Raw genomic sequence first — 23,009 nt, 5'->3', positions numbered from 1 at the left:
GGTCCTGGCTTACCCAGTTTCCTCTTGGCCTCATCAAAGGCCTGCTCAAAGCCAAGGCGGGCATCAGGGTGGGGGAACTCAAAGATGAAGGAGTCGGTGCCCTCGGGTCGCGTGGTGCACAGCTCCAGCTTGGTAGGGGGAAAGGAAAGCGCATAGCACAGCGCCTGCTTCTCTGATAAGTCCCGGTGCATGGCAGCCGAGAGGTCCCGCAGTGCATCGTCCAGGCTCTGCAGGGTGGAGGTCCCAGGTCTCAGGCCTAATATCTCCTTAGAGCCTGTCCTGCCCTGGGGATGGGACTGGGGATCTGCCTCTTCCCTCAGATGGGAAATAGGACTCTGTTTCCCTCCTTGTCCCAAGAGGTAACCTGGATCCTCCCTCCCACAGCTGCAACTGCCCACTCTCCTCTCTCAGCCGGGGATGGAGCTGTGTCTCCACCCCCAGACCTGGAACACATTACTTCCTTCAGATGGGGTAAGGCTGTATTTTCCCCTCAGATAACTGACAGGGATGTCCTCTCCCTCAGGCAAATGACAGGCTATTATCTCTCCCTCAGACTGGGTCAGGGAACCTCAGGCAGAAGGTGCAGACCTGGTGGGGGAAACCGAGGCTCTCAGAGAGCTTGCTCATCTGGCCCAGGGTGGTCAGGTCCTCGTCTAGACGGCTGATAGCCTTCTGGATGTTCTCCCGATTGGCAGCTTGTGACGCGCCTGGTGGGGACAGAGGAAGGCCATGGGCAGAACCAGAGACAGACAAGGTCAGGCTTGGACAGACACTCCTCCCCTCCCCTCACAAACTGCAGTTGGTGCAGGGAGCAGCCTGACAAACCAAGAGCTTATAAACTCTAAGACTTCAGGTTAACATTAACACCCAAGTTAACAGGCAGCGTGGAGAGAAACCCCAGGCCTGAGAGCAGGGGACTGGGCGTGATTCACACCCACCTGGCACAGGGGGTACCTTGGAGAGCCCCCTGAGAGAGCACGAAGAATAAACTGCAGCTGGCTCTGCAGGCTGGCCTCGGACCGTGGGGCTGCAGCCTCCCACAGGGCAGGCGGCTGGGCAGCCAGAGCCTCTGGCGGTTAAATTTGCTGATCCAGCGACTCAATTCCCCCACAAAGGAGGGACCAATTAGTTGATGACCTAGATTTCTCTGGTCCTATCCCATACCCGACCACTGCCAAGTAGCTGACCCCGCAGACCAGCTCAGCATCCCTCACACCCTACGCTGTCTAGCTGGAGCACACGCCCTGGATCAGTGGCCCACAAACAGGAGTAGATGAGTAGGGTAGATGGCAGTGGAGTGGACCAGACAAGCCAGGGCTGAGCATAGCTCCTGCCCCTTCTGAGGGAAACTGTCCCCCGACAACCCTCACCACCTGGGCAGCCACATTTTCTTCCCTATGACCCTGCCCCCACTCTGACCACAGCTGATTGGACCAAGTGTGGATACCTGACCTAAAGGTAATCATTTTATCAACCGGCCAGTTCTCTAGTGAGAAGAGATGAACTGGACCAATAATCAGCTTGTATTCCTACACAAGGACCCCTGGAGGGCATGCCTGGGTCCACCTAGGGGCTGAGCCAGCCCCTCCCTTACCCTGGGGGCCACCTCAGGTGGGCCTGGGGACAGAGTCTGGGCATGAACTGCCTGTTGATCCAGAGGTGCCCTCACCACCATCCCAGACCAAGCACCCAACTCAGGAAGGTGAACTGTGCATCCCAGAGCAGCTGGGGCCGAGAGCTGAGGGAGAAAGGCCATGAAGGATCACAGTGTGGGGAGGGAAAAGAGGGAGGGATATGCTCACACAGCAGAGGGAGAGGCTCTCTGAAACCAGCTCAGCTACCTAGTCTCAGACCCAAACAAGGATCATTCAAACCAGCCTTTTGATTGTACTGACTTGAGTGAGTCTGTTCCCCATGCATAAAACTGCTGGACCAGAACAGTATGCTGTCATCTACTACGAGGAATTTAAATGTATTTGTGCAGTGAATCGATGGCTAATTATGGGTATGTCTGTGCTCCCTGCACCACCCCATCCCAGTCCACCTGCCAGCCTATAGCAGGTCCTGTCCAATCAGAAAATGGTCTGTATGCATAGGCCCTGGTCTGGCTCTGCAGGGGTCAGACCAGATCCCACACATCAGCTCCCTTGGACTGAATGGGAAAGCAAGGCCCAAAAGCAGAAAAGCAGATGGAATAGCCAGCCAACCTGGCCACGGCTCAAAGCCCCCAGGCAGGCTTCTCAGAGGAAGACCCCCAAACATTCAGAAGCCCCAAGAAGGCCTGAGCCAGCCCCACCTTTGATAATGTCCGCGTCTTCCAGTGGCAGCTTCCACAGCAGCTTGTACTTGCTGGCCGTGTCGATGACGCTGGCTGCAGTGTACCTGTGAGGAGCCGAGGGGGTGTTCTGGCCAGGGCGGGCAGAGGGGACTGGGGAGGGACAACTGCTCCCCTGCCCAAGTCCCTCAGCTGCATCCCAGCCACTCACAGGCTCATGGAGCTGCGCCGCAGGGAGCCAGACTTCCGCTTCAGGGTGGTGCAGACGATGAGGTCGGTGAACAGGAAAAGGGACCGGTCTTTCTTGCCACCAACTGCCTTCTGTGGGGCCAGACACAGGATTCAGGCCCAGAGGCCCACCTTCCTGTCCACTGTGGCCCAAGAGGACAGTCAGGCTCAGACAGGGTGTAGGGGTCTTCCCCAGGTGCTCAGAGGCAGAGGCAGAGTTGGGACTTGACCCAGGGCCCCTGCTGAGATGGAAGAGCAGGGAGACCCATGCGTAGCAGCTGTGAGCAGAAGTATGAACAAAGTGGGGAGGTGGGCAGACATCAGGACACTTCTTACCACTTCAATGACCATCTCCTGCCTCAGGAACCGCCGCAGAGGGGCCTGGAGCTGTGGGGCAGGAGGGACAAGGCATCTTGAAGGCTCATTATAAATCCCATCCCCTCCCCAGACCCTGGCGACCCCTGGGCCCCTCTCCAGGGGCCAGCCCAGTGGAAGCAACATCTCATCTACCCTCTCAATGCTGTGTCTTCAGGTCATGGGATGTGTGGCAATAGGGAAGGCATGAAAGAGGACACAGATGTGGACAGAGATGTATGCAAACACGCTGCAGACACTGCTGTGGATTTGGACCTGATTCCAGATGACCATAGATGTGGACACCAGCACAGGTGGGGCAAGGTGGTGCTCACATTCTCCATGCCCTCGATGTGGGCCTCAATCTCCTGCAGCACGCGGGCGTGACGCTCTGCCTCCTCAGCACTCCGCACACCCTTGTTGATGCGCTCAGCCACCTGCTTGATGTTCCGCTGCGCATCCAGCAGGAGTGGGTGGTCTGGGTGGTCCTCAGGCGTGTGCTTTAGGAGGTCCTGGGGTAGAAATGGGCACCAGACCCCTGCTTAGCTGCCCCGGTGATGCCCTAAGCCCCCACATTGACTGCTAGAACAGGAAGGACTGTGGGTAGACCCTAGAGAGGTCCCCTACCTGAGTCCTGGGGACCTGCATGCCAGGCTTGACCAGGTAGGAGCCTCAGAACCCCCTGTGCCCCAACACACCTCCAGGCCTTGCCCACCTGCCTGCCTAGCCCCATGCCCACCTTCACTAGAAGCTCGTAGCGTGGGATCCGCTGCACGGGCTTGATCATGAGGTCAGAGAGCGCCTGCTTCTCCTTGTTCTCACGCATGCTTTGCTGAAACCCCAGACAGGGAGGATGGGCACATACATGAGGAAAGACATGCAAAGGAAACATCCAGAAACAGGTCCCCAGCGAGCCCTTCCAGCTCAGCCCCAGGGAGGAAGTTGACCCACAGGCTGGGGCTCCTGGGGCCCCAAAGCTGGCCCATGGTGAGGGTGGCCTCCCTCTCCCTGCCCCAGTACCTCCAGGAACTTGAGAAAGGCAGGCCTCGCCTCCTTAGCCACACGCACGGCGTCCTTTGCATTCAGAAAGTTATCAATATAGGCAGAGTAGATGTTGACCAGGACATCCTTGGAGAACTGTGGGTGAAGAGGCAGGCTGGGAAACCCTCAAGGTGTCCCCTACCCCACCTCACCCTGTCCTGGTTTCCAGTGATTCATGAGCCAACATCTTTTCCCTCCAACTAGAAATGATCCCGTCTCTAAAAGATCGGGCATGTGCTCCTGGGTTGTATGTACATGTTGCACATGTGACTGTGTGATTAGGTATATACACGTACACACATGCACACGTGTCTCATCCGTGTTTGTGTGTACATGTACATACATGTGCCTGGGAACATTCTGTGTGCTCAGATCAGGTTCTCTCCCTTCCAGCTGGGCATCTCCATCCCTTGGTCTCCAGGCCCACCAAGTCCACCTAGGCAGGTCTCCCTCCTCACTGTTTGCTGAGTGACATTGACTCATTCCTGCTGTTTGGCCTTTGCTCATGTAACTCCCTCCACCAGGAATGCCCTGGACCCATCCAAATCTCATCTACCCCAGGCCCCAGTTCTCCTGCCTCCAGGAAGCACTCCATGCCCCACTGAGGGCTCTGCCTAGAACTATACCTGGCCTCTGGCCTCCCCTGATCCAAAACAAGTCTTCCCTCTCCAAGGAGACAGATGCTCCCATCTTGCCCAGTAAAGCCCTGCTCAGGGCCAGGACATGCTGGTTGGTGGCTAATACTTGCTGGCCAGTTGCTGGCTGGGCTAAATGTGGACATTCTCTGTCAGAAGCCCTGGCTGGGAGTTGGACACCCCAGTTCCTGTCTCAGCTACACCATGGATGGATGACATGACCTGTGTGGTATCTCTGGCCCCTCTGGGCCTTGAAACCCGTGTCTCTAGATTCTAGATGCCGACTGCACCCCTCCCCATCCAGATGTGCTCTAAGGCAGAGGCTGAAGCAGCTTAGGGAGGACAACAGTCCCCACCTCTTTCCCCCATCCTCAGACAGAGCATCCTATGCTGACCCCTCCAGTGGGGCCAGGGCTTCCACTGCTGTCCTTGGCAAGGTCCAGGCAGAGGGATAGGCCTAGTGATACTGAGGGTTGTGATGGGCTGGAGAGGTCAGCACTCAAGCTGGAGTCTCATCACCACTGGGCCATGGTTCTCGTCACAACAGTTTCCAGGTCAGGAGGGACCTTCAAAGACCTTCTTGAGCCCAAGGCCCACCCCACAACATCACAAATACATGAAAACACACCCACAATCCACAAAAACAGACACAGTATTTTTTGCTAGTAAAATTTTTGGAAAGAGTTTTACAATTTTACTTCTGAAATTATTTGGCTCTGAGTAAGCACTTAGTTTGTGTTTCACCATATTTATCATTCATCATCATGCTTTTTTGGGAATTCTGGCAAAATAACATATGTAAGTAAAATTTTTTCAAATGTAATTAAATTCATATAAATGAATACTAAATTTAACAATGAAAGAAAATGGCATGTTATGTTTTACAGACATTTAGTTGAATGTTTATTAGTTTTGCTTTTGTAGTTCTTTTTGACTTTTGAAGTCAATACCTTTCCTAAGGTCCCAAGTACTATTGTAGGATCTTGAAAATCTCACAAGTGGAGATCTTGCCTGTGGGGAAAGGGAGTACAGGTGGGGTAGAGCATGGGTGCTGGAACCAGGTTTCTTGGGGTTGAAGCCACCATTTACTAACCATGGCTTTGATCAGATTGCTTTCTATGTGGCAGAGTCATCTTTAAACTCAGGGGAATAACTACACCTTCCTCCTTAGAACTGTAGATATGTGTAATGTATTTAGAATGCCTAGCACATAAGTGCCAGATAGCTAGCTATTGTTATCAAAATGCCTGATGGGGAAAAGAGCTAATCAAGACTAGGTCAGTGTCAACATGAAGCCCAAGTCCAGGGTCAGGAACAAAGCAACTGTTTAGGTTCAGATTAAGGTAGGGGTTGAGGTCAGTATCAGCTTCCATTTGAGTCTAAGTCAGTGTTAGGGCCAGCTCAGGGTCAGTATTAGGGTCAGGTCAGTGCCAGCAACTAGGGTTGGGCCCAAGATCAGGGTCAGTGTCTGGGGTTGGGGTCCATGCCAGAGTCCAGCCAAGCTCTGGGGTTGGATCAGGGATTAGAGTCAGTCTCCAGGTAGGGGTAGGGTGGGGTCAGGGGGTCCATACATGGAAGCATCCAGCCCCTTCTAGGAGAGGCCGAGCTTGTGGGGCTGTAGCACTGGATAGCAGGGCCACTCACCGACTGGACAAGCAGATCTCCCACCTTCTGCTGGGCATGCCAGGTCTGCACACAGTGCCGCACCTGCTCTAGGAACTGTTCATGGTGCTCCAGGAGCTCCGGGATCTGGTTGAAAATCTCATCCACCAGTGATGGGTCACACAGCAAGGAGTTCTCTGGCTGCTTCAGTGGCTGCATGTAGCCCTAGGAGACTCACAGGGTCAGTACAGGTCCCTCAGAGAGATGGCACCCCAACCCACTGGCACAGGTGTGCATAAAATCACCTGGACCTGCAGCTCAGTGGCCCTGCCTCCTGGACCTCCCTCATTAGACTCTGGGAGGGAGATGAGAAGACCTATCCCCACGCCTCTCCCTGCACAGCCCAGGGCCTCGCACAAGATGGGAGTGAGGGGTCTCAGGAAAAGATGTGCTGGCTGCCTGAATAAACAGAACTTGGAGTGAGGAAAGCAAGAAGACTGGGCTTCTGGGGGACCCCACACACTAATTCAGCAAATATTTTATGGAGCACTTACTATGTGCCAGGCACTAAGAACTGGGAGATAGCAGTGAACAAGAAAGACCAAAACTCCTGCCCTGACAGAGCTAGTCAGAGGAAACACACATATAAAATAAAATAAAAAAACAAACCACATTTCATCAAATCTAAGATGCTGCCAATTAAGTTATTAAAGGCTATCAATTATAGGATGAACCTGGATTTCAAAGATGGCAAAATGTGAAGAATATGTCTTAGAATCAATTACATGTGGAAATCCTGTGGTAAGTTACAGAGTGATAACTGCTGTGGGGAAAACAAAGCAGGGAGGGGCATGGGAGGCCATATGGGAAGTTACTGAAGGCTTTTTGACACTATCTGAACAGTTTTCAGACATTCTGGTCAATCGGTGACTAAAACTCCCAAATTTCATCTCAAATCTGCATTCAGCGGTGTTTCCAAAGCATGAATAGCCCTGCTCAGCCGCTGAGATCTCACAGAGATGTCGCCCTCTGCTGGCATGAACTGTAACTACAAGCCTAAGAAACAAGGCTATTTGAAAAAGTATTACCCCATGTCGAAATAAAATTTACATCAAACTTTTTTTTTTAAACCTAACTTGTTGTAAAACAAGCTTGAGAAAGTAAAGCTCAACAGAATCCTCTCACCTGGTGTGGGATTCTGAAAAAGTGGGAGGGTGATGGTGTGGAGACAGGCAGCCTCCCTCTTGCAGCTCCTAGGCCAGTCTGAGCCAGTGCCATATCTGTACCAGGGTCTGGTGCCCTACAAGGAGCAAGAGCTAAACTGCTCACTTCTGGGTCCCAGCGCCTCGCACAGAAGCAGGTGCACAGTGGGAGGAAAGAATAAACAGCGACTGAGAACCCAATACAGAACCTGCTAGGAGCCAGTACCTGCATTCACTCAGCACATACTTGCTGAGCACTACTGTGTGTCTTGCCTTCTAAGCACGGGCTGCATCAGTGGGCAGACAGAAGGCCTGTGCTCCCGCAGGTGAAAGTTTAGTGGAAGGAGGCAAAAAATAAGTACCATAAATAACGAAATTATTACACAGTATTTTAGAAGACAGTGAGTGCTGTGGGAGAAAAAGGCAGGAGGGAAGGTCAGGGAAAGGCGGTTGTTAGCTAGGAATTTGGGGGTTGAAGAAAGACTGAAAGGGTGAGGGTGACACTCAGTGTAATCTTAGAACCTGGGTTCAAATCCTATCTCCTTCTGGCTTTAACCTTAGTAATTAACTTCTTCCTTCATTTTAAACTCCTGGCCTGCAGGAACAATACCTATCAATTTGGGTGGCAGTGGTCACTGTGAGGGTTGTAGAGATCAATCTCCATTTGCATACCACCTATGTAGGAAGCACCCTAGAGTGAAGCTGACAAGGATTCAACCCAGGCTATGACACGTCCCAGCTCTGTGGACCTGAATAAGTTGCTCTACTTCTCTGTGCTCAGTTTCATCATCTGTAAAATGGGGGTTATAGTGAGGTTTATATGAATTCACTTATACAAAGTACACATAGTAAGCATTCAATAAATGTCAGCTCTTAGTATTACCACTTGCTATGGTCTGAATGTTTGTGTTCCCCCAAAATTCACATGTTGAAACCCAAACCCTGATGTGGTGGTATCTGGAGGTGGGGCCTTTGGGAGGTGAGTAGGTCATGAGGGTGGAGCCCTTGTGAATGGGATTTGTGCCCTGATAAAAGAGGCCCCAGAAAGCTCCCTTGGCCCTTCCACCATGGAGGACACAGTGAAAAGACAGCTGTCTATGAACCAGGAAGACATACTCACCAGCACCGAATCTGCCTGCACCTTCATCTTGGACTTCTCAGCCTCCAAAACTATGACAAATAAATTTCTATTTCCTTAAGCCACACAGTTTATGGAATTTTTATTACAGCAGCCCAAATAAGCTAGGACATCACTTAACAGACAGACAACCCTGGACAGGCTTCTTAACCTCTCTGAGCCTTCATTTTCTCATACGAAGAAGGGGACAATAATGCCTGCCTCACAAGGTTAAGACAAGGATTAAAGGTGATTTTTATAAACACACACACATACACACACATGCAGAACTGCCAAGCAGTGTGCTAAATTACTCATGCATCTCTCTTGTAATCTGCATTTGAGACAGGTAGTATTATTATTCCCACTATACAGATGAGGAAACTGAGGCAGAAACTGGTTATGTAACTTGCTCCAAGTCACACAGCTGGTCAAGAGGTACTGCCAAGTTTGAACCCTGGCAGTCTGGCTCCAGAACTGTGCTCCTGACCCCTGGGATGGACCTCAGTCCTTCGAACACACTAGGGCTGTCTTGAGCTGACACTGTCCTGCCCACGTCCACCCCTCCCTACCCAACACTCTCAGTTTGGCATCCTCAGCACCATTGTCCCTTAGCTCTTCTGCCTGCAGGCCCTGCAAGCCTCCACGTGTGCAGCCCTGTACCCGCTGGGAGATTCGGAGGCAAAGAGGCACACCCTGCTCTGCCTGCCTCCAGTCTGAGAACAAGACATGGGCGGCCTCATCACCTTTTAATCTTCCCGCTGAAAGCAGGGTAGGATTAGTTACATTTTGCAGACAAAAATGCACAGGCTCAGAGAAGTGAGGTGATTAGGCTAGCATCACCCAGAAGGAAGGTAAATGACTCAAACTCTGGACTGACTCCCATGCCTTCAACTTCCACCTAGAGGACCACAAAGAACCGCCCCACCCCCCGCCCCAGACCCCTGCACGTCTACACCTGCCATCCGCCGGGCAGCCAGGGGCACCTCTTAAAGATGGAATTCCGGTTGTGGCCCTCCTGTGACTTCCTTGTGCTCACAATAAAGGCCAGATCCTTGCCTGGAGCCACACTGGCCACCTCCCCATCCTTAACCACTCTAGGTTTCCTCCAGCCTCCCAGCTGTTGTTCTTGCTGTTCCCTCCACCTGGAATAATCCCCTCAGGACTCCCCCTGCTTTACTCCTACCTACCCTCCGGGTTTCAGCTAAATGCCCAACACAGTGGCCCCGACACCAGGGCAGGCCCCCATTCTGTGTTCTCATCTCTCTATGCATTTTTTTTAAAGTAATGTATTTTTGTGGTAAAATACATATAGCATAAAATGTGCCGTTGTAATCACTTTCAAGCGGACAGTTCAGTATACTCACATTAAGTGTTTTCACATCATATGGAACTGTTACCATTCATCTCTAGAACTTTTTTTCATTTCCCCAACTGAAACTTTGTACCTATTAAACAATAACTCCCCACTCCCCCTGCCAGTCACTGGCAACCCCATTCTACTTTCTTTATGAATTTGCCTATTCTAGGTACCCCATGTAAGTGGAATCATGTAGTATTTGTCATTTTGTGACTGGCTTAGTTCACTGAGCATATAATGTCTTCAAAGTTCATCTATGTTGTATCATAGCATGTGTCAGAATTTCCTTCTAAGGTTGAACGATATTCTGTTTTAAGTATATACTCTTGGTGCACTTTTGCATCACCATTTGTCCTCACACATGGTCTGTCTTGTTACTGTCAGTTTTTGCCATAGACTGTGAGACCCAGGAGACAGGACCATATCACTCATGCTCACTGCTGAACACCCCCACCTCCTGAACACTGCCTGGTACACAGAAGGTGCCCATTGCGAATTTGTGAAGTGAATGAATGAATACTCTGGGTGTTTCCAGGGCTCTCCCTTCCACCCTTTGCTCTCACTCTGTCCAGGTGGCTTGAGCAAACTTGTCCTCAACCATGACCACCAGGCCCCCCTTCTGCTTAGACCCACGCTACCTATCCTGGGCCCTAGACCCGAATGCGCAACCCAGCTCCTGGACTTTCCCAGACCCACACACCTGAACCTAAACTCACCATCTTACCCCACCGTTCCCAGGTAGGGCTCCTCTAGTGCCTCAGTCACCAAGGATGAGCACAGGAGGGGCTCCCCACAACCAACCAGTTACTACAGCTGACCTGACCAGTCCACTTCCTAAGTGTCTGTCCCCAGCTCGCTCTCTCTGCAGCCTCTGCCCTGGTCGGGCCTCACCTGGCCTCGGCCTGCTTTGCTGCTGCAGCCCCTCCCCAGCAGTCAGGCAGACTTGGTAAAGCATGCGCCAGGCTGCACACTGCCCCTGCTCAAAGCTCTCAGTCTCTGGGGCCTTGGAGAGTCCAAACCCTCCTCCTGGGACTGGGGGCTCCCTCCACATGAGCTCTGCAGGCTCCCTTGGCATCACCACAGGACTGACCCCCTGTGCTGGCCACATGGACCTCTGAAAGTGCCAGACCTCTCCTTAACTGACTTTGCACATGCTGTTCCTGCTACTGAGGAGACAGGGCAGGAGGAAGCCAGCACCTCCTCCAGGGAAAATACCAGACCCCACACCTCACAGGTGCCCTTCGCTGCCTTGAGAGCCCATATCCTCAACTATGTCCCAGCAGGACTGTCAGCTCCCACATCAGGGGCTTTCTTCTTATTCATCCCTGTGTTTCCTGCACCCGCAATAGGGCCTAGCACACGCAAGTGCTCAGCATTTAATCCCATTCAACCAATGTTTTTCCAGTCAATAAATAAAGTGTTGTGGGGGCTGGACAACAGAGGAGGTTCATAGATCTAAGCCCAGACCCAGGGCTGCTGGGGGCAGTGGAAGGGTGGTGGGAGGAGGGAGCACCTGCCATGGGGTGCCCCAGTCTGGCACCATTAAGGCCTCTCCACATTCTCTCCAGCCCTGGAGGGGGCTTCCTCCATGAACAGGTGGTGTGTTCCAGGGTAATTCCTCTCTAACCTCGGTCCCCTGTCCACAAAATGGGTTTGTTCCCACATATCTGACAGCCTCCTAGACTCACAGTGGCTACTCTCAGGGGCCCGGGCCAGCCCCAAGCCTCACCTGCATCAGGGTGCGCAGCGACTCCACGTACGACTGCTCCGTATCCAGCAGGGTCATGGTCACATGCTTCCGCATGTCCTGGGGGGACAGAAGGCAGAGGGTGAGCAGTGCCTTGTTCCTCTCACACCAGCCACCTGCCATCACATGAGTCCAGAGATCTGGAGATCTCCTGTTTACTAACTGGCTCTCCTGTTGGGCTTCTGAAAAGGACTCAAAAAAATCAATAATCTCTCACATTTGCGAAGGATAATGCCTCCAGGCCACTCCCCACTCCAGCTGCCAACTCTGAAAACCCCACCTTCAGACTCAGCACCGTCGGGTCAGAACCCACCTTGGGCTTCACACCATCCCTGAGAGTTGAAAATTGTCATGCAGCAAGGTAGGGGCAGGGTTCAGCCACTCTCAGACAAGGCTGGACCCCAGTTCACTCAGTAAAAAAAGTTAACTGAGCCTTATTCTACGTCAGGCACTATTCTAAGCATTGTGTACTATTATTTCATCCTTCCGAGCACCATGTGAGGTAGATGTTTTATTCTTCCCATTTTAAGGATGGGGAAAAGGAGACCCAGGCACTGATGCCTCTATTCCAAGGATCTGATGATTTGTAGTAGAGTCCCTGGGGGGTTACCCAGACTCTGCACCCACACCCCCAGGGACAAGGTGCGTATCCCTGACAGGAGAGCCCCTATTCTATGGGAAGGCTTTGGGAAGCCAGCCTGGAGATGTCTGCTCTGTGTTCCACCCCTGGGACTCAGCTTACCTGCTGCCTCTCACCACTAGTTCCTATGCCTCTGATCCACTCTTCCTCCAGGAAGCCTGTCCCAGATGGCACAGCTCTAATGGCTTCCCTTCCCAAGCAAAGACTCCACTCTAAGTCTCCTCCAAGTCCCTGGAGTGGTCCTGAGCAAGGTCCATATCTCCTCTGGGTCCTGGGTCTCTGTGGTTTATTCTCCTCTCTCCATTCTCTGTCCCAGGCCTCACCTTGGCCTCAGCTGGAGCTCATCAAAGCTTGCTGGTCCTTGTGGACACTCTTTGCACGTGGCAACAGCACAGTGGGTGTCCACATCTGTGGCATCCCTCTACTCCCCACCCCTAGGAGCCCCTCAAGGCAGAGATGTTACCAGTGGAGCGGCCCTGGGTCTATGTCTGCTGAGTAGGCCTGAGCCCTGGGTCTGCCCAGCCTGCCTGATCCAGCCACTGCTCACCCCTCTGTTCGTGGACACCTCAGGTCCCCCTCCCTCTGACCCAGGGACTCAGGAGTCACACCTGTCTCCAAACCTGTACTACAATGAGGCATGCTCAGAAAAATGGGCTCCTATGCTAGGAACTCAGGGGTGGGGGGGTGAATGACACCCCCTTGAGGGAGGGGAGGAGGCTGGTTTGCTTCACCCCCACCAGCCCTGTGCTCTGCTGAGTGAGAAGGCACTGGACTCCGCCTCAGAGTCCCCAGCTACAGCCAGCCCATCTATCTTCAGTGCTTCTGAGGCCTTTAAAAAATCCAGGACAGCTTCCAGTAGGAGGCAGCACCAGCTAGGCCCACCCCAGCGAGGATGGAGAGCTTGGGAGAGCATCAGGGGCTAGAAGGGGCTCCCAAGGGAAGGCCCAGATGCCCAATCCTCCCCCTGTCCAGGGACATCTCAGCACCTCACAAATATGGCCACACTTCAGCCTCATGCTTGCAGCTCTATGACAGGGCTTGTCATCTCCACTTCACAGGTGAGAGGTGGCCTGACTTGTCCGAGGTCACACAGCCAGTGGCCAGCCGAGTGGGCACTAGAGTCTCTTTAGCCACCTCATGCTGAGTCTCAGGGCCCAAGAACCCAGAGTTCTCACTCAGACTGACCAGCCAGCCATGGGCCACAAGGACCCCAGCTTGGTCCTTCCCAGCTGTGACTTTGGGTGGTCACCTAATCACCTGGGCTTCCACAATCTCCTCTGTGAAATGAAATGAGTAATACCTCCCTCCCAGTGCTGTGAAAGCAAGGCGATCGGGAGCAGGGTGGCTCTCCCCACACATACTGGGTCTTCAAGGTCCATTCTTACTCTGCCTCAGCAAAGCTGTTTATTTACATTCATCTCCCTGTGGGACAGGGAGCTCCTGACAGTAGGATCAAATCGAGCTCAGCCTTGGGTGGCATAGCCACCCTGCCCCACCCACTTCCCCAGCCCAAGCCTGCCAGGCCCAGCAGTGAGGGTCATGGGCAGGGAGGCCTCCTGAGTGAGGCAGGGCTGGGGTAACTCATGCAGGGAGGCTGACATTGCAAGGCCGCCTTTCCCAGCCTCCCCCTGCTTAAAAAGCACAGTGGGCTGTCACTCAGCTGTCAGGTAGAGGAACAGAAAACAAGGCCAGCTCCCTGTCACTGCATCAAGAGCCCCTTCTGCACGTGCCCAGACACGGGTGTGAGTGTATGTGGGGATAGGGAGGCCAGGGGAAGCAGGAGACAGGCAATGCAGCTGTCAACCAGATCAGCAGGCCCACCTGTTCTGGGCGGGACAGCCCTGTAGGCCCAGCCTCCCCCAGAGCCTCTCATCCCTCAACAGCCCCATCTGAAGATCTTCATTATGTGGGGCACTGAAGGGGGAGGGGGACATGGGGCCAAAGGGATACAGGAGAAAGACAGAGTGGGGGGCCTCTCCTACCAGTATAATTGGGACATCATGACCCAAAGCCTGAGACTCCTACACACACACATGTACACAGAGAGAAGCCATAAAGGCCAGACACCCCGCAAAGAGAAAAAAAAGCAGCCAAATCACCCAGCTGAGAACCAGGTCCTTCAGTCCAGAGACTTGAGGCAATGGAGAGAGACACACACAATACAGCACAGGGAGGACAAAACCACAGCCCCCACTGAAGCCCAGGAGAGCGGAGCAATCAGAGTCCAGGCCCAGAGAGACACACAAAGGCGTGGAAACAGCCTGTGGAAGCCTCCACCTCCCCCGCAGGGGAATGCACACTGAACCTGGAATGGGGACACCACCATCGCCACCCCAGCATGATACCTCCAAGGCCCAGTGAGTCCAGTAGCAGGAAGAGGATGGCAAGGGAGGGAGCAAAATTGACTACCCCCTCCTCCGGCACACACATTCATCTGGGATTTGCCTCAGGCTTGAGAGGGACGCTGGAAAAAACTTTCCTTCCTGAGCCTATGGACCCAGGATACCCCTGGCAACAGTCTCTGCCTCCACGGCTGACCTATATCATGTGTTTAGCACCAACAAGCCTTACCAAGGCTGGGTCTCAGGGTGCAGGCCTCCCATGCCAGCTGAGCTTGCCAACCCTTCTGTCATCCCAAGCTTATATCCTGGTGGCACCAAACCTCACGGCCCTGCCAGCCACACCACCTCTGCCAGGGCTCCTCACACACCTTCAATCTCCCTGCCCCCATCACTGGTCACTGAGCTCCCAGCCCCAGGGCCAGGAGGCTGCTGTGCCTGCTCCGAGTTTCCGGCCCTAGGCCCCAGCATCTGCTCATGCCTCTCCCAGTCTGGGGTCGCCCGAGTTCTAAGCCTTGGCCCAGGTCCCTCGCTGCTCCTCCCTTTCCCCTTACCTGGGCCTCCCCCGGCTCCTCTGCGTCAGCGCCATTGCTCCCCCCGGCGGGCTCCCCGGAGGCGGCGGCCGGGCCCAGATCGCGCATGTCTTCCAACGCGATGGTGAACTGGGCCAGGGTCTTCACCATCTGCAGCATGCGGCCGGCAAGCCGCCGGGGCGGGGGCGCCGGGGTGGCGGGGGTTGGCGGGGACCCTCCCTCCCACCGTCGCTCCCTCGGGGGCTCAGCCTGACAGCGGCGGCAGTCGCCAAGTCAGTTCCAGCGTCTATCTGATGGCGGCAGCCGGGCTGGCAGCGGCGCTGTTGCCTCCTCCGCTCAGCGAGTGCGCCCAGCGAGCCCCGCGCGCGGCGTCGCAGCGGGGAAGGGGGGGAGTCCCCCGCCCCCGCGCCACACCCCCCCCCACCGCCCTCATTGCTCGGCCCCATCTCTTCCAACACGGAAAGTTGTCCTACTCCCCGCTGCCTCTCCGCTTGTGGACCCACTTCCCTCGGAGGACACAAGTCCGCGGACACCCGTGGCCAAGGCAAGTACACTCGGCGACATGCACTTTTTGTCCACACTTGTACGCACGGAGGCACACGAAGGGCATGCACATACCTACACAGAACAGGCCCACGTACATGGATACGTGCCCTCCGGCCTTGATTAGTATACGGGTGTGGGTCAGAGCCAAGGGCACACACAACATAGTCCCATACAGACCTGAACCCTGACACACATGAACCTGACCCAGTGCTGCACACAGTGACATGTGCTTCCCTGTTCACACTATAACCAGGCATAAATAAGCACACAGATTTAGGGATGCACAAACATGTCCCTGGAAACTGATGCTGTCCTCCCATCCAGGGCCAGAGCACTTGGGCCTGATGGAGGGGGGCTATCAGGGAAAGGGCCCACTCTGAGTCATCCCTTCTCCCATCCCACCCAGTTGACCTATATCCTGTGCTTGAGACAGTCCTAGAGAGTTCCAGGACTATCCTTCTCCACCCAACCCCATGACCCACCACAGGAAGGTGCTCAGACATTTTCACCCTATCCCCAACACCACCAACACAAGGTGTTCCGGGATGTCTCCAAGCAGGAACCTCAGGACCTGTCCCTCAAATCCCAGGGATTCCCAAACCTATTCCAGACTCAGTCAGGAACGGGTGGGGTGAGCTTTGTTTTGCAACAGCACCTCCGCCTACCAGGAGGCTCTGATGCACCCTGCAGCTGGCTGGGGGCCCCTCCGACTCTTCTACTCTGTACTGAGGGCTCTCTCACTCACCAGTGCCCCCCAACTGACTCCCTCTCCCAAACCTGCTTTCCTCTAGGTTTCCTGAACAGTGGAGACCTCCTGACCCCATCACCCAAGCCAGTCCCATCCTTCTTTCTCACCCTTGCTTGATATGCTCTCCCCTCCCTACCACTTCTGTTCTAACTCCTAGAAATAGACCAGGCTCTCTTGCCCCAGGGTCTTGGCCTTTGTCTCTTTCCTCCCCTACACATGCTTTTTTCTTTTCCTTTAAGTCTAGTCTTAGTGAAAAATGTCACCTCAGGGAAGCCCTCCCTGATCCTCAGATTAGGTCAGGTGCACCTGCTCTTTGCTTTCAGAAAGTCTCAGTTTTTCTTAAGCAGGTTATCATAGTTTGTAATTATACATTTGAGCAATTGCTAGATTGATGACCATCTCCTCCCAGGAGACCGTTAGGTTCCCAGAGGGCAGGGTCTATGTCCCTTGTGTAAGCCACAGCACTTTGCACATAGATTCTGGCTAATGAACAATAACTCTTTTCTTCCCTTTTCCCCATAAACCAAGCAGTCACCACTGAGAGGTAAACCAGCCCATGCAGGTTCCTGCTCATCAACATTCCCTGTCCTCCCCATGGCACAGGAACAGCCTTTCCTGCTGGCCCTTGCAGCCTCCTATCCTGTCCTGCCCCCCCGCCCACCCAACCCCCTGTTTAGCCCTCAACCAAGATGAGTCCATACCCCACACCCCAGCCCAGCAGTGGCATCTTCAGAGAGTCCAAAATATCCATTGCCAAAATGTTAACTCACCAACAGACAACTTCCAAGCAGCCAACAATGAAAACAGGCACAGAGAATTCCAAGAAACTAGCAAGAGGATACCGGTATGACCCACACCTGGCAGGAGCTCCCAGAGCAGTGAGCACTACACAGGCAGGAGGTAGGGATGCTCCCAGAGTCTGCCTTAGGGGGTGCGGTCTGATACCTGACAGGCATTGCAAAGTTCACAAAGAACAACTGGTGAGCCCTTTTGTCTCCCCTAGGTCTCTAGAGGGCCTGACTCAGAGCAACTCTTAGGCCAGTTTGTTGAATGAAAGAATGAATGAAGGCATAACATAGTGCTCTGCACTAACTCCCTTCCTGGTCCCTCTACGGCAATGGTTCTCAAAGTGCAGTCCCTGCGCACCTCCTGAGAGTGTGTTAGAAATGTGCATTATCAGCTTCCCTGACACTACCCTACTAACCTGAAACTCCGGAATGGAGACCAGCAATTTGTACACTGGCAGCACAGAGCCCTCAAGGCCTAGAACCTATCTGACCACCACAACCAGAGAGCAGGTCCTTGCCCCCCCTGCTCCACCCCAAATAGGCAGAAATGAAGGTCCTCTAGGAGGGTCTCAAACCCTCTTCTGCCTCCAGGTTGGACCAAGGAATCCAGGGAGTCCCTCCACCTCTTACCCTTCCAGTGGGATGGATTGTGTGCTCCTCTGGGGGTGGAGCCTGTTCCTCCTCCTCTCCATCATATTGGAGGAGGGTTTGGAACAGCCAGACCAGTTGACTGAATGATGATTTAAACAAGGAGAATGGATACACCCCGTCGTCCAGTCCAAATAGACAAGTCCCAGAGATAATCCCACACTAGCACGAGGGCTGGTGGTCTCAATCACTGTAGCTACTTAACCTACATTTGATTTTCATTCAGAATATCTTCTCCCCCATTGGACCCTCCCTCCAACTATATGACCTGGGCCTCATTTTGTCTAAGTGGTTAGGATTGGGAGGCAGTTCATTGCTAGGGCATGTTAGTGAGATGCACCCATCCCCTCACTCCCTCCAGCAGGACCAGGCCCTGCAGAGATGAATCCATTCTGGCTGGTACCCAGGAGCTCCCAGACAACACATAAGGCTCAGCAGGAGTCACCTGGGGAGGAGGGGTGTGAACAGTGGGGGGTTGTGGGAGATTTCCTGGAGGAGGCAGGGTTTGAACAAGTTCCAGAGGTCAAGAGATCCAGAGGCATGCGGGTGCTCAGAAGTTCACCAGAGGCCCCTACCCTGGAGAAGGGGGCGGGGCTTGGTGCTGAAGGCACTGCAGGCTGCTGCTGCTTCATTAAGGACAGCTAATTAGATCGGAGCCCATTGCCGTGGCAACACAAGGACTGGTGGGGGTGGAGAAATGAAAAGGTGAGAGAAGGAACAGGAATGGCTGCTGAACTAGGGTGTCCAGGGACCATCCCCACAGTAGCACAAGCATCAGAGCCCCTCAAGGTAAGGTCAGCTGGGGTGGGAGATGGGGATGCCCCTGGGCAGGTCTGGTTCTACTGTTGTTCCCCTGAGCTCTTATTTCAGCCATTAGTTTCCTTTTGGGTATCTGCAGTTGTTTGGAGTGGGTCTGGCTCAGAATAGGTTTTGAAAGTGTATAAGGTAGTTGATAAAGGCCCAAACAGCTCCCCACCCCTCCTCAGTCAAAGAAAGGCGAGAGGCAGGGAGGGGAAAGGGCTCTGCTCTACAAGGCTACCATCTCACTCCAGGAGGCTGGCTGGGTACCCCCTGCCAGCCCTAGGGAACACCCAACCCTCCTGACCCCCCCCCCCCAATCTGCTGACAACTTCCACATCTCTGAGGGAAGCCTAACAACTTGCCTGCCTGCCTCTGGACACACTACTACTATGAGCCCCACCAAGACCTCATGCAAGGCCTCTTACTGACTTGGGGCAACTAGTGCTGGACCAGTTGGGGGACGAATGATAAGAAGACATATGGATGAATAAATGGATGGATAATAAATGATAGATGAATAAATGAAATGGATGGACTGGTGATGGATGAATAAAATGGATGAACAGAACAATGAATCAATGATAAATGAAAACATGAATGGATACAAAGACACATGGTCCAATGGATGCAAAGTTAATTGAGTTTTTATTTTATTCATTTGTTGATTAGTTTAACAAATATTTATTGAGTGCCTACCAAGTATGAAGCTGGAGACTTAATGGTAAGAAAAGAGGCCTGTGCTCTTCTGGGCACCACAGGCTGTGTGGGAGATAGGAATTGAAGATGAAAGGACAAGTACAATGCACGTCTGGGGGCAGCAGGTCTTAGGCTCCTGCAGGGTCAGAAGGGGGCTCCAGCCATTCACATGTGTACTGCTCTACATAGATATTTGCCAGAACAGTGTCTGGGCCCCAGAGCTGCCCAAGCCAGAACACTGGCAACTTCATAATCTTAGAATCCTCACCATCACTAATGTTATTTGAACACTTTTCAGGGGCCAGACACCCCACCATTGCTTTCCAAGCCCTGGCTCGGTTAATCTCTACAGCAGCCCTACATCAAGGGTTCTGTTCCTGTTACTCCCTCATTTTACAAACAAGGAAACTGAGGCTCAGGGAAGTCATCTAATTGGTAAGGGGTGGAGCCCAGGTGGCTGCCTCCAGGGCCCATGATCTTAAACCACCACCTCCACTGAGGGAGAGCCCCTCTCCACCTCCTCTCGGCCTCACCTGCCTCTTTGGTACCCTGAATGGCCTTTCTCCAGCTTTATCTGTACCAAGACAGTGACATAACAGATTCTCCTGACCCAGGATGGATTTGGTGAAAAACAAATGCTGTCCACAGGCAATGCTGGGATCGAGGAGGATCCTCTTCCCCGGGAACTGAGCCCTGGCTAATGGCCCAGATGGACTGTCTGTGTTCATGACTCCACTGATGTCCACGGGCATGGAGTTAGTACTGGATGTTCCCAACCTCATGGGCTATCCATTTTGCTGATGGCTGCTGCCCTCCTCAAGTCCTCAGGTCTAATGGAAGTTCCAAAAGAGGGACTTGTAGGTATAGAAATTAAGAGGGCAGACTCTGGAGCCAGACAGCCTGGACTCAAATCCTGGCTCTCCTACTTACTGGTGATGTGACCTTGAACAAGACACTTCCCCTCTTGAGGCCTCAGTCTCTCCATCAGTTCCTGTCTCAGACCCCTTCCCACTTCTTCCCATCATCCATCCTTTCCCCCTGACTTCCCAGGTCATGATCTGTCCCTTACAGACCCTCCCTTCTGGGAGTGGGGGAACTCTCAAGGCTCCACAGAGTTCCCAGGCCTTAGGCAGCTGCAAAGGCATTGTCTAAGCCACAGGACTCCCTTGGGACTGGCTGCTCTGGGTGGGCCCCAGGATTCTCGGGAATGTGATTTGAGAATGGGAAGGGGAGATCAAGGGCCAAAGGAGCCTCAGGTCCTTCCTGCCACAGGGTCACTGCCCTGCTTAGGTCAGACTGCATTGTGTGCACCTGGAGATGGGACTATGAGAGACACGACACATGTCCCAATGGTGTGGCTCATCCACATGTCTGTGTATGCCCCTGTCAGTGGTCTTCTGTGGCCATGTGACTGCACAGCCCCTCTGTGGGTGCTCATCCATGTGGTTCTGTGGCACAGGTGGGAAGTGAAGAGGCCACTTCAATAATAACCAGAAATAGCTATAGCTGAGCATTCACCACATGCCAGCCATGGGCTGAGTACTTCACGTCACTATCTCATTTTGAAGCACCCCAGGTAGGTGTGGCAGACTGCATTTTCCAGATAGCTACCACAATACTTTCCATTTTACACGCTCTTCTTACAATGTGGTGCTGACACTCTTCCTATAGTGATGAGGTTTATGTTCCCTCCCCTTCAAACTGGGTGGACCTTTGTGACTGCCTCGACCAACAGAGCACAACAGAAGGGATATTACATGACACCCAAAGCTAGGCCATAATCATGCCACGTACTTCTACTTTGCTCTCTTGGGTCACTTGTTCTTAAAGCCCAGCGGCATGTTGTAAGGAAGCCCAGGCCACATGCAGAGGACATGTGTAGGGTATTCCAGCCCACAGCCCAGATGAGCTCCTACTCAAATGCCAGCGTGAATTACCAGATTTGTGAGTGAGGATGCCTTCAAGGTGATTCCAGCCCAGCTACTACCTGCCTGCAATTGCATGAAAGATCCCCCACCTCCAGTGACAACCACCTCTCTGAGGAAACAGGCTCAGAGAAGTGAAGAAGCCACAGTTATGTAGCCAGTAAATGGGAGAGCTGGGATAAGAACCCATTAAGGGTCCTTAATGTCCTGATGGGAGGAACAGGGCAAGAGGATGATTTCTGCCCAGACTCAGATTTCCTCTGTTCACCCAGAGGAATCCCTCTGGGACCCTAACATCAGCAGCACTAGAAAATATCACCACCCTTCCAGAAACTGTCTCTGATGGTTGAAAGGAGGACCGAAGGGGCAGCTCTCACTCCCTATGCTGGGGCTTCAGGCTCAACCATGATGGCCACCTTTCAGCCCAGAAGAGACACCCCACTCACTGTACTCCTGACCCTTCACCTCAGGGAATGACATGCCTTCCCTATACACTTGGTGGGGACTTACTTTTACTGCCAGCTCATGTTTATTAGTGAGATGCTGTTTCTCATGTACTATCTCATTTAATTCTCACACCAATTGTCTGAGTTATATATCACTATTATTGCCACTCTACAGATGAAGAAACAAAGGCTCCAAGAAGTGAAGCAACTTGCCTGGGGTTATGAAGTCAGATGTGGCAAAACTGGGATTTGCTGAAGTTGGAATCTGATCACAAGTAATCAGCATATCAGAGAAGGTGAGTGACTTCACCAGGGTCAGAGAGCACATAAATAAGGATTCAAGTCAAGCCTAGGGCGCTTTGAATTAGATGGTGGTGGGCTGTATTTTCTTCCCTGGATGACTGGAAATAGATAAAAATAGGAAAGTAAGAAGGTCTCTGTGTCTGTGCCTCCCCCACTGTAATGTCCATAAAAGCAGAGACCAGATCTGTCCATGTTTACAGCTGTGTCTTTGACATACAGTAGGTGCACCATACCTATCTGTTGATTGACTGACACTGTGACTTCAGCCAAGCTGCTCCCCACTCTGGGATTCAGCTCCTCTTCTGTAAACAATGGGGAAGGAGAGAAGGCACAGGTGGACTCTAAACTCCCCACCAGGCTCCTCAAGGGAGACAGGTAAGTGAGGTCATGCCCAGAAATGGAGGGTGGCTAAATTGATCTTCCTCTCTGATTTCAGGTGCCAGGACCCAGCCTTCTGGCTTGAGTGAGGAAGTTGGAGCTCCAGGAACTGCACTTCCTCCAGACACCCAAAGGTGGCAGCAGAGGCCTGCATGGCAGGGGCTGTTGTGCATGTGGTTTGAATTTAACTCCTGTCTTTTTTCATGTGGATTTTTCCCTTCTTCTCTGCCCTCCCACAATCACAGCTCCACCCCGCCAACCCCCGCCCCGGCCTCCTTAATTTCAAGGAGATACAGCTGGATCTTCCAGCCTGGGAAGGAAGAGTTTCTTAATATCATGGATAATAGCCGGAAGCAGTAGGGGTTTAGTGGATAGTCAGACCCCAGCAGATGTGAAAATCATCTCCTGATGCGCTAGTCAGCTCTGAATTTACTCATCTCCATGGCCTAAAAGGCTGGGATTGTCATCCCCATTTTACAGGCAGAGAAACTGAAACCCAGATCTTCTGGGTCCCACATCTGAGTGGTGGTGGGGGTGGGGGTGGATGGGGATACCACTGGGAATCTGACAAAGCCTTAAAGCAGGACTTGCACTGACCCACCCCTGTGTGCATTTCTGTTCACAATGGTGATCTGGCCTGTGGCCCCAGCCCTGGCT

General features: G+C 53.0%; 1 protein-coding gene across 1 annotated transcript in view; it reads right to left on the bottom strand.

Moving 5' to 3' along the window:
• The window catches only part of ARHGEF17 (Rho guanine nucleotide exchange factor 17), a 54,914-nt gene that overhangs the window by 7,521 nt on the left and 24,384 nt on the right, over nucleotides 1-23,009 (bottom strand). The window contains exons 2-11 of the mRNA XM_032489303.1: nucleotides 11,544-11,621; nucleotides 6,178-6,360; nucleotides 3,878-3,994; nucleotides 3,597-3,689; nucleotides 3,193-3,369; nucleotides 2,840-2,890; nucleotides 2,487-2,596; nucleotides 2,297-2,382; nucleotides 589-707; nucleotides 14-227 (exon numbers count right to left, since the gene is read on the bottom strand). Coding sequence (XP_032345194.1) covers nucleotides 14-227; nucleotides 589-707; nucleotides 2,297-2,382; nucleotides 2,487-2,596; nucleotides 2,840-2,890; nucleotides 3,193-3,369; nucleotides 3,597-3,689; nucleotides 3,878-3,994; nucleotides 6,178-6,360; nucleotides 11,544-11,621 — 1,228 coding nt within the window. The remainder of the gene's footprint in view (nucleotides 1-13; nucleotides 228-588; nucleotides 708-2,296; nucleotides 2,383-2,486; nucleotides 2,597-2,839; nucleotides 2,891-3,192; nucleotides 3,370-3,596; nucleotides 3,690-3,877; nucleotides 3,995-6,177; nucleotides 6,361-11,543; nucleotides 11,622-23,009) is intronic.

The sequence above is a fragment of the Camelus ferus genome, chromosome 10 (genome assembly GCF_009834535.1).
Source record: "Camelus ferus isolate YT-003-E chromosome 10, BCGSAC_Cfer_1.0, whole genome shotgun sequence".
NCBI lineage: Eukaryota > Metazoa > Chordata > Mammalia > Artiodactyla > Camelidae > Camelus > Camelus ferus.
The sequence above is the reverse complement of the archived record's forward strand: the minus strand, read 5'-3'. Positions and strand labels throughout refer to the sequence as shown.